The 11,797-nt window shown below is 43.5% G+C and overlaps 1 protein-coding gene across 6 annotated transcripts in view; it reads left to right on the top strand.

Annotated features, from left to right (window-relative positions):
* nfkb2 (nuclear factor kappa B subunit 2) overlaps nucleotides 1-11,797 on the top strand; it is a 22,458-nt gene that overhangs the window by 4,512 nt on the left and 6,149 nt on the right. For 2 of the 6 annotated variants that reach the window (XM_022748607.1, XM_022748602.1), the window contains exons 2-11: nucleotides 187-286; nucleotides 2,745-2,784; nucleotides 4,213-4,288; nucleotides 5,653-5,693; nucleotides 7,909-8,007; nucleotides 8,355-8,506; nucleotides 8,623-8,735; nucleotides 9,864-10,022; nucleotides 10,351-10,455; nucleotides 10,757-10,845. In XM_022748607.1, coding sequence (XP_022604328.1) covers nucleotides 270-286; nucleotides 2,745-2,784; nucleotides 4,213-4,288; nucleotides 5,653-5,693; nucleotides 7,909-8,007; nucleotides 8,355-8,506; nucleotides 8,623-8,735; nucleotides 9,864-10,022; nucleotides 10,351-10,455; nucleotides 10,757-10,845 — 891 coding nt within the window. In that variant the 5' untranslated portion in view covers nucleotides 187-269. Of the gene's footprint in view, nucleotides 1-186; nucleotides 287-1,319; nucleotides 1,341-2,427; nucleotides 2,437-2,459; nucleotides 2,500-2,744; nucleotides 2,785-4,212; nucleotides 4,289-5,652; nucleotides 5,694-7,908; nucleotides 8,008-8,354; nucleotides 8,507-8,622; nucleotides 8,736-9,863; nucleotides 10,023-10,350; nucleotides 10,456-10,756; nucleotides 10,846-11,797 lie in introns of those variants that run through there. The other 4 variants (XM_022748606.1, XM_022748605.1, XM_022748603.1 and 1 more) reach the window with 4 other exon arrangements.

Genomic DNA, 11,797 nt, shown 5'->3' with positions numbered 1-11,797 from the left:
CACACACACACACACACTCACACACACACACACACATGCACACTCACACTCACACTCACACACTCACACACACACACACACACTCACACACACACACACACTCACACACACACACATGCACACTCACACACACACACTCACACACACACACTGAGTTGTGATTCACTCTTGATTTGGCGTCTGCAGGAAAATCACTGAAGGAGGAAGAACAAATCAGCTGGGAGCTGAGCCTTCATCACCTTCCTCTTCGTGCCTGTTCCTGCTGAGTCATGGCTGGAGCTCTGAGGTGCGTTTGATTTATGTGTTGGAGGAGGAGCGAGTGGAGGATGTGGGCTTAGTGTCTGTTTGTTGTGTTGGGAATAGAAAGTTTTTTGGATGGAAGATTGAGTTTGCTCTGCGGGATCGAACCTGTGAGCTCCAGGTGAGTCTGATGCAGCAGCTGCTGCATCGTCTGATCTGAGCCTGTCCAACACTGATCGCATGACTTCCTGTCGAGGGGACCATTAGTTGGTGTCCACATATTTTTGTCCATGTAGCGAGTCTGAGGTATCGGTCCTGATCAAACCAGGTTCACTGTGAACACATTTAACCCCAGACATGCTCATGACATCACACCTCACCTGTCGTAAGGTGAGGTGTACTGAGGAGCCTGATGTGTGTGATGAAGCTGCACCTGTGTTTGTATCATGAGCCTCGTGTCTGTCAGCGACGTGTTCGATTCCCGTGTGAAACCAGCTGTTTGTGTTGTTTTTATTATCCATGGGCGTAGCTGTAATTGTAACTGTGGCTTGTCCTAAACCTAACCAAGCCGTGATCATTATTATTGTAACCATGACAACCAAGGTCCAGTACACCTGATAGTGTAGGGGCGGGATTTCAGGAGACACTGCTATGTGTCGTATCAGAGGGTTGAAGGTTGGAGGAGTTGTTGTCCCCCCCCCCCCATTTGGTTGTGACCTTTAACCTGTCCAGGTGTGTTGAGGGACAGAAGAAGAGGTTAGTAGAAACATGTCCGACGTGTTTCAGAGAAACAGAAAAGTAAAACCACCTCTGTGGATTCCTGCCCCCCCCCACACACACACACACACACACAAAAACTTCCCCTCGGGTTTTCTCTCTCTGCTCTTACTGTACCTGATGTGGGTTCATGTTAATGAGGCACATCCATGCTGTCACGTGATTGGCTGTCATCATAAGAGGGGCTGTCCCACAGCCAGGGGACGTGTTGAAGTCTGGAGAACGATGTGGTTCAGATCAGATGTGAGTTTTAGAGACAGGAAGTCAGAGTGACAAACAACAACCACCGACTGAAGCTGCTGCTGCTGAATATGAACCATCAGGTCAGTCTGAGGATTCCTCCTTTCACCCTGCTGCTCAGTCTGACGTCTTTCTGTGTTTATCATGTGTTTATCATGTCTTTGTTTATTGTGTGTTGAGCTCCTGTTTTATTGAACAGTACTTTTTATTTTTGATGAGCCTGTCGAGTATTTTATCATTTAATCAGTTAAAACATCAGAAATGATTCAAAACAACTAAATATGTGAACGTATGCAGACGACACAGTTTTCTGTAACATATCACCTGGTAACCACGGTGATACAGCCACTGAGCATGTGCAGGAAACAGATCAGTGATTGGTTGAAGTTTGATGAGGTTGAAATCTTTGTTTTTAAAAAACAGAGTTTCATTTATAAAAAAAAACTACAAGTCAGAAAAGTGTGTGACAGAGAGAAAATGTCTGACTGTCCCTGTGAGACAAACCAGAGACAAACGTCTCAGCAGGACACTCCGCCTGAGCTCATGAAGTTCAGAGAAAATAAAGATATGATTAAATATTTCTGCATTCAGACTCAGGCTGTGACAGCAGCTACATGCTAACATGCTAACAATAACAATACGTTCTAACCTGCTGATGTTGGATTTACCTGCATCAGTTTCCAGTCATTAACCTGAGAACAGATGGGGGCAGTTTTTTACAGTGTAGAGAAGATTTTCAAAATAAAACCAGTGTAACAAAGAGAACACTCTGTTTCTGTTTTCTGGTCAGAGGTTTGTCTCTCTCTCTCTCTCTCTCTCTCTCTCTCTCTCTCTCTCTCTCTCTGGTCTTTAAAAAACCCGGTTCGTGGTTCTCTCTGTAGGAACCTTGTTTCTCCCCCGTCTGTGTTATTATCAGCAGCAGCAGCAGTGACATCATCATGTTTTGCCCCGCCCCTCCCCCAGTGCTGATCTGGAATTCTGGGGGTTTTCCTCAGCTCGGCCACTTCCAGGAAGTGACTGAGAACAGACCGAAGGGAGGGGGAAGGGAGGGGGGTGAAACAACACAGACAAACAGTGAGAGAGAGAGAGGAAGAGAGAGAGAGGGAGGGTTGAAGAAAAAGAGAAGAAGAAGAAGAAGAGGAGTCGTTTGTCCGTCATGTGAAAGTGAAACTGCTGCAGGTTTTTGTTTGTTTGTTGTTTCCTCGTTCGGTTGTTGGTCGTCGTGTTTGTACAGAAACTCAGGTCAGAAAGTCTGCTGTGCTTCCTACACACACACACACACACACACACACACACACACACACACACACACACACACACACACACACACACAAACACGCACGCACGCACACACAAACACGCACCCACACACACACACAGACACAGGGGAAATGAGTGTGTGTTTAACTGTTTAAAGTAACAGCTTCCTTTATTGATGTGTTTGTTGTTTGTTGTTTGTTGTTTGTTGTTTGTTGTTTGTACTGCAGGATGAGTGAAGCTCAGTTCATCAACGTCTACGACAACGATGTGAGTCTGTTTTTATTTATTTATTTATTTATTTCCTTCAGGAAACAAATAAGAGATAAAGAAATCAGAAGGAGCTTTACACTGAAATGATTTCACTGTGTGTAGAGACGTTGTGCAGCAACTGTCTCTGGTTGTAGAACAGTCTTCTCTGGTGTTGAAGCTGTGTCTCTTTACTGGATGTGTTTCCTCCTCAGTGCAACTTTTCCTTTTTAAATAAAGTTTAAATCATTAAGTCCAAGCTGTGTTTGATCTCAGCCTCTGGAAACATGACAACAACTGAATCTAAGAGCGTCTGAGCTCAGAGTCAAGGTCACTCTGGAAGCTGAACGTGTTGAAGGACTGTTACCGATGTCATCAGTTCATCAGTTCACACTGTGATGAGGTGATGAAGAAAAACTGAATCAGCGGATTTTATGATCTGTACAAACAGCTGCCGTTAAAGTCACCGTTGTGTTTTAACTAAAATCATCATCGTCACAGAAACGGAGTCACAAACAGTCGTTTTTTCTCATTTTAGCAACAAGACAAAAAGTCCGGTTTCTGTAGAAGTCGAGTTTTAAAGCTGCAGAGTGGAAACAATTTGCATGAGTAACTTCAGTGTTTCACAGTTCCCTGTTTGACTCTGAGCTCAGATCTCCATTAGTGTTCATCATGTCTTTTAAGATTTACTTTGAAATCTTTGTTTTACATTTGAATTAATCAGACAATGAAACAGATACAAAGAAAAGACAACAGCACTGAGAAGACTGATACAAGCTAACAGCAGCTAACAGGAGCTAGTACAAGCTAACAGCAGCTAACAGGAGCAGTAACTTTAAAGTTAATGTTTGTGACTGATGTTATGAAAAGGACTGTTACTGTTGTTTGATTAATTAATTTAATCAATCAAATGTTAAAACAGTGATAAGGTCAGAGACTCATCTTCATGTTTAAAATCACTTGTCAATAGATTCATTTTCTTCAGAAATCTGATCATATTTGGGTTTTTTTTCACTGAAGAAATGATTCATAAAATTATGTAACTGATCAATCACCGAATCATTGTAATACCTGATGATTAATAACTCCTTCACCAAAAGACCAAAACTGTGCACCCTCGAAAATCAGAGTTTATTTTCCACAGGAAACCATGAAGACACACAGATATTGATTGATTGATTGATTGATTGATTGATTGATTGATTGATTGATTGATTGATTGATTGATTGATTGATTGATTGATTGATTGATTGATTGATTGATTGATTGATTGATTGATTGATTGATTGATTGATTGATTGATTGATTGATTGATTGATTGATTGATTGATTGATTGATTGATTGATTGATTGATTGATTGATTGATTGATTGATTGATTGATTGATTGAATTACAGATCAAACTGACAGACGTTCTGTTCCAGCTCTAAATATCTTTTCTTCTTCAGCTGCACCTGAATTTGATGACGTATGACTACATTCCTCCAGTGGACATAAAGACTGAACCTTACATACCTGAGACAGGTACAGTGACATCATCGCTTCATCATCAGTGACCTGGAACACAGACTGACATCAAATTTTATTCACAAATATTTTTGCCCCATTAAAATCATTCATCAGAAAAATTTAATACAAAAATCTAAATGTCACGTTCGCCTACAAAGATACAAGAACCGGATCTTTCAGCTCAGTCGGATCAAAACCTCTGGAAAATCATCAAGGGAACAGTTCTTGCAGGAACCTTGCTGTACACGTGTTTGTACCTGGCAACAAAAGCCTAGTCTCTTGAATACCAGGACCCTGAGAACATTTCAGTCCTCAGTGTTTTCTAGAACCTCGTTTGTACCCGAAACAAACACTGAGACATTTCAGAAAGTAACTAGAACCAAAACCTTCTCAGGAGATTAATTCAAGTTCTGAGGAACCTTTTACCTTCATTTATAGAAACTCTGAAACACGAGCTCAGGTTTCTTAGATAGAACCCAGGAGAACAGTTTTTACAAATTACTCTGATATGTTGGTGTGAAGAAGAACCTTGTTGGAGTCCAGCCTTTGTTTTGAACTGGAACCAGATAAATGTTGAGAACTTCCTGTTGGTGTGTGGAACCTGAAAGTTGTTGCAGACCATCTTGTTTGTATCTGGAAAGAAGCACAAAGATGTGAGCACTTCAAACCTGGACCTACAATTTCTAGAGTCTGCAAGAACTTCTGAACCTGGTCTTACACTTTCTAGAGCCTAATTTAAACTTTGTCCAGTCCTCAGGTCTTTCTAGAACCTGATGGCTGGAACCTTGTTTGTGTTAGTTTTTAGACATTATTACAGAGAAAAAGTGATATTTAGAGTTTAAGTGAAAGAGATATTACAGATGCAGCAGATATCTCTGTCCTGACCCGAACCTTGCTCACCATCTTAACCCCTAAACCTTGGGGGAACCCTGAGACCTGGAAGCTTTTCTATAATCTCTTATTTGGACCTGGAAACAAGGACAGAGACACCTCAGACCTTTAATCAGACAAAACATTATTAGAGCATTTTCAAGAACCTTCTCAGAAACAACAGAACAACCTGTCCATACTCAGGAACCACATCCTGGACTTTCTCCTGTTACCTCGTCTGTCCACAAACTGCACATGAGCAGTGCCTGGGAGCCTAGAACTACACTTTCTAGAACTTACTCACAGGGAAACCACCTCCTTCTACCTTTTCACTACATATGAAAAGTCCTGTGGCTGGTGAAAGTTTGAGAGTCGATGGTGAAATTCAGATATTATCAGTCACTGACTTCTGAAGAAAAAACAGAAACATTTTCAGAATTGTTCAGTTTCTTCTGCAGGTTATTAACTAGTTAACTAACTAAACTAACTAATCTGTGTTTGTGTTTCAGCTCATGGTCCTTACATTCAGATCATCGAAGAGCCAAAACAGGTGAGACTGATATCTGTCTTTGTCTGTAGTAATTGATATTAACTCTTTTTAAATGTAACAAGAAGTTGCACCTGAAAATTAAATTTGACATTAAATAATATTAATTTAAAAAGAAAGGACATGTTTCTGGGAAATGACTGAAGTCAGAGTCACCCTGTGTCTGGTTGATAATGGTGTCCCACTAGGATCAATTTTAGGCCCCCTGCTATTTACTCTATACATAAATAATATTCATTCCTGAACAGTGTCCTCTTCTATGCTGATGATACCATCTTATATGTAACTGGTCCCAGACCAGGTCCGACTCCAGGTTTCAGTCTGATCTTCCAGACCTCTTTTATGAATTAAAAGTTTGTTCTAAACTTAGAAAATGATGCTGTGATGTATTTGATAAATTAAACTTTTGAATTCATGTGAAAATCAGTGATCCACCAACACACAGTCCTGTAGACGAAGTCCACGGCCATTTTCTAAACATAAATACATAATACTAAGAAGTTCGGATTGGATTATTAAACGAACAGACAGAGAAAATCTGTCATCAGAAAAGTGAAGCTGAATCTTAAAATATGAAGTTATTAGATCTTTCTTGAGAAAATCCTCCTCCTTTAATTTGTTCAATAATTTTGATCAGTCTTCAAACCAAACAGATGAAAGACTTAAAATAAAACTTTATGATCCCTGAGGATCAGAGACAAGCTGAGCTCTAAGAAAACATATAAAGAACTGTTTGAATGAAGTGAAAAACAGTAAAGAAGACATTAAAAATCCTTATACAATATCATCATTACAATACTTCATATATGAGTTGTGCAAATATTTGTGCAAAGGAGTTCAGTCGTGAAGCAGCAATAAAATATATAACACATTATCAGTTAATCTGATGGTTATTTTTTCTGTAATCAATCATCGATCAATTGGTTTACAAACAACATCAGAAAACATCAAAACAAAAACATAAACAAATCATCAAATGTTCAAACTCCCAAATATTTAATTTGATAAGATATATATGAATATCAAGTTAAAATAAGATGCACATTCTCAAAGGTGAGAACCTGAAGGAGTCAAAGATCTTTTTATCTTCAGAACGTCTTCAGATATGATCTAATTATCAAAATATTGGTGGTGGATTAAAATTTTCTTTTGATCAACCAATCAATGCAGCTCTAACACAATGTTATTTATATGTTATTTTTATGTAATATACACACTGCAGTAATATGACAACATGATAAAGTGTCTATAACAGAAATCAAAGTAAATATTAAGATGAAGTTTATAGTATAAAATCACAGAGAAACTATATTGTATCATTACAGTGATATAAGTATATATATCTAACATAATATGATATATGTAATGCAACGTAAATACATGTAAATATATAAATACCTATAATCTGGACAGTGTTTATTGTTGGAGGATTTATTGAAAGAAGAAGTCCGACTCACATGGAGCGTCAGGTGTTTCCCCGACTTCAGGCTCATCCACATGTTGCTGTAACAGTCACCTCCTTTAATCCAGGGTTTTCCCAACAGTCATTCAACAACATGGGACTGAACAGGCCGCAGGAAGTCAGGGAGTTTCTGCCACTAAAGGTCAGGTGACTACGGTCCTCTGACTGTCTCTATGCAAATCACTCAGTTCTGGTCTGAGGGGAAAAGAAGAAGCAGGTTTACGCAACAAGCCTGAAATAATTCATCAGACTGACTCAGACGTGTCGGAACACGACACAGAGGCTGAATGAACAAACAGCAGTCAAACACCTGCAACACTTGTGAATAAAGTCTTCACTACCACAATTAATTAATAACCACAATTATCATTAATCTGCAAATCATTTTTTTAAATTGATCATTTCGTCTATAAGTTTAATGTCAGGAAACGGTTTAAAAATGTTTTAATTCTCCTCAGACTGAATCATCTGAATAAAACATTTTAAATAGAGTCAAATTGTTTCTGTCAAACTTCTCAAACGTTTCTAAAGTTAGAAAATAAAACTTTTACATTCGACTTCTAACGTCTCGTTTTGGCTGAAGATATTTAATTAAGATTAGAGAAGCTGCAACCAGAGAATTTAAACAATTAATCAATTTACTAAATAGTTGTAGATTCATTTTCGGTCGATTGATTGATTAGTTTCTGAATTACAATCTCAGTGTTGAAGGCAGACTGACTGGCGTTAACCACCAACTGTGTTGTGTGTCACCAGAGGGGCTTTCGTTTCCGTTATGAGTGCGAGGGTCCGTCCCACGGCGGACTGCCAGGAGCCTCGAGTGAGAAGAACAGGAGAACCTACCCAACCGTGAAGGTGGGGAACATCAGCTACACTCTGACATCACAACACACAGTGTCTGAAAATACAAACAACCATGAACGCAACACATCAGGAAGTGTACTGAGCATGTGCAGTATATTATATATATATATATGATATATGTATCATATATATATATATATATATATATATCATATATATGTATAATATTTATGTATATATAATGTAATGCAGGCGTATGTAACCAGCTGTTTGTCAGGTTGTTGTTAACGTCACTCAGATCAGCTGTTATTGTTGTGACAAAACTCAGCTGCTTCAGTTTCACTGTGACTGGCGTTGTCATGGAAACAGCTGATCGTCATGTTTCCTCTGTGTCTCAGATCAATAACTACATGGGTCACGTGCGGGTGGAGGTCCAGCTGGTGACCCACACTGACCCCCCCCGGGTCCACGCTCACAGTCTGGTGGGACGTCACTGCACCGACAAGGGCACCTGCACCGTCGACGTCGGCCCCAGCGACCTCACCGCCTCGTCAGTATCCAATCACATCAAAGCACCTGCACCTTACACTGAAACAGTGACGTCACAGAAAGATCATACAGATGATAATGAGACAGGTGATGACCCGCTGATGTCACTTCCTGTAGGTTCAGTAACCTGGGAATCCTCCACGTCACCAAGAAAGGTGTCGCCGAGATTCTGTGCAAGAGGCTGAGAGACGAGAGGAAGAGACAGAAAGGACCACACAGCACCCTGACAGGTAACACACCTGACCCCCCACACACACACACACAGCCCCCTGACAGGTAACCCACCTGCCCCCCCCCACACACACACACAGCACCCTGACAGGTAACACCCCTGCCCCCCCCCCCACACACACACACAGCACCCTGACAGGTAACACCCCTGCCCCCCCCCCCACACACACACACAGCACCCTGACAGGTAACACCCCTGCCCCCCCCCCCACACACACACACAGCACCCTGACAGGTAACACCCCTGCCCCCCCCCCCACACACACACACAGCACCCTGACAGGTAACACCCCTGCCCCCCCCCCCACACACACACACAGCACCCTGACAGGTAACACCCCTGCCCCCCCCCCCACACACACACACAGCACCCTGACAGGTAACACCCCTGCCCCCCCCCCCACACACACACACAGCACCCTGACAGGTAACACCCCTGCCCCCCCCCCCACACACACACACAGCACCCTGACAGGTAACACCCCTGCCCCCCCCCCCACACACACACACAGCACCCTGACAGGTAACACCCCTGCCCCCCCCCCCACACACACACACAGCACCCTGACAGGTAACACCCCTGCCCCCCCCCCCACACACACACACAGCACCCTGACAGGTAACACCCCTGCCCCCCCCCCCACACACACACACAGCACCCTGACAGGTAACACCCCTGCCCCCCCCCCCACACACACACACAGCACCCTGACAGGTAACACCCCTGCCCCCCCCCCCACACACACACACAGCACCCTGACAGGTAACACCCCTGCCCCCCCCCCCACACACACACACAGCACCCTGACAGGTAACACCCCTGCCCCCCCCCCCACACACACACACAGCACCCTGACAGGTAACACCCCTGCCCCCCCCCCCACACACACACACAGCACCCTGACAGGTAACACCCCTGCCCCCCCCCCCACACACACACACAGCACCCTGACAGGTAACACCCCTGCCCCCCCCCCCACACACACACACAGCACCCTGACAGGTAACACACCTGCCCCCCCCCCACACACACACACACACACACAGCCTGTATGAATGAGTACACAGTAGCAGTGTAAGTAGACAGGTGTGTCTCAGGTGTGTGACGAGCTGTTACCTGTCCTCAGACGCGGAGGAGAGTGCTTGTCTGAAGGAGGCCAAGGAGCTGGGGAAGGTGATGGACCTGAACATCGTCAGGTTAAAGTTCACCGCCTACCTGCAGGACAGCAACGGCTCCTTCTCCAGAGCGCTGAAGCCCGTCGTGTCCAACCCCATCTACGACAGCAGTGAGTCACGGGGGGGGGGGGGGGGACTATTTCTTCAGTAGAAAGTAGTTCCAGTGAAAAGTGTGGATTGATTCTCTCCCTCTGTCTCCTCAGCTGAGGGAGTTTCTTAAATGTTGCGTTAAAGCGTCTGCAGCAGTTTCTAGGTCGCAGCACTTCCTGTTTATTTTCCTGTTTATTTTCTTCCTTTATCACCATAAACTCAGTCAGAGGTCCCTTTAGTTTTTTCCCTCAGTTTGGTCTCCAAGGTCTTTTGTGCAACGGTTTAATGGCCTTTAAGTATGAGACTAAGACGAGGAGAAAACTTGAAAAGTCTCTGTTTCACCTGCAGAGTCTCCGAACGCCTCCAACCTGAAGATCTCTCGGATGGATAAGACGTGCGGCTCGGTGCTCGGAGGAGACGAGATCTTCCTGCTCTGTGACAAGGTGCAGAAAGGTGAGACTTTAAAACTGTTTCTGATTCTTTATCACGTGTTTTGATAAGAGTCCTGGTCCAGACCCATGATCCAGAACCGGAACGTGTCAGGTGCTGAACAGGTGACGGTGAACAACATGATGGAGAAAGGTCACGGTACATTTGGTTTTGCTTGCTCTCTCCTGGTCTGACCACTGAATGTTGTTGATGACGTTGATTCTTTGGTTTGTTTCCTGGTTTTTGTCTTTTGTGATTTTTGTTTCTCTGTCTCTGAATCTGGAGAAATATCCCATGATGCTTTGCTCTCTGCTGCACATTACAGATGACATCGAGATCCGTTTTTATGAGGAGGATGACGAGGGAGGCTGGGAGGCGTTCGGTGACTTCTCACCTACCGATGTTCACAAACAGGTACTGAGACTGTGTGTGTGTGTGTGTGTGTGTCTGTGTTTACTGTGTGTGACTCTCTCACACACACTCTGTCTGCCAGTTACATCACAAGGAAATGAGAAGAGTTAACAAAAAAACACACAAAAGAACAGCAGCTCGTTTTTAATCTGAGATCAACAGGGGAATTCCTTCAAACTGCACACACACACACACACACACACACACACACACACACACCACAGCCAACACACACAGACACAGACACAGACCACACACACAACACAAGACAACACCCAACACACACAAACACACACACCAAACACAACACACAGACACAGACACAACACACACACACACACACACCACACACAGACACACACACACACACAACACACACACCACAGAACACAGACACACACACACACACACCACACACACACACACACACACACCACAGACACAGACACCACACACACACACAAAACACATCACACACACACACGACACACACAACACACACACACACACACACGACACACACACACACACACACACACACACACAGACACGACACACGACCACACACACACACACACTAACACACACACACACACCACACAGACACACAACACACACAACACACACACTACACACAATCAGACACAGACACACCACACACCACACGACACACACACACGACACCAGACACAGACAACAACACACACACACACACACACTCACACACACACACGCACACACACACACACACACACACACACACACACACACACACACACACACACACACACACACACACACACACACACACACACACACACACACACACACACACACACACACACACACAGGTTTTTGTTTGTTTTGATGATGTTTCACTTTGTTCACTGGCTGCACGTCATTATGTCTTTGTCAATTTTTATTAATATGGAAAATAATTGGAACACCCCCCCCC

The sequence above is a fragment of the Seriola dumerili genome, unplaced genomic scaffold, assembly GCF_002260705.1.
Source record: "Seriola dumerili isolate Sdu_G_001 unplaced genomic scaffold, Sdu_1.0 BDQW01000127.1, whole genome shotgun sequence".
In the NCBI taxonomy this organism is placed as follows: domain Eukaryota; kingdom Metazoa; phylum Chordata; class Actinopteri; order Carangiformes; family Carangidae; genus Seriola; species Seriola dumerili.
The sequence above is the reverse complement of the archived record's forward strand: the minus strand, read 5'-3'. Positions and strand labels throughout refer to the sequence as shown.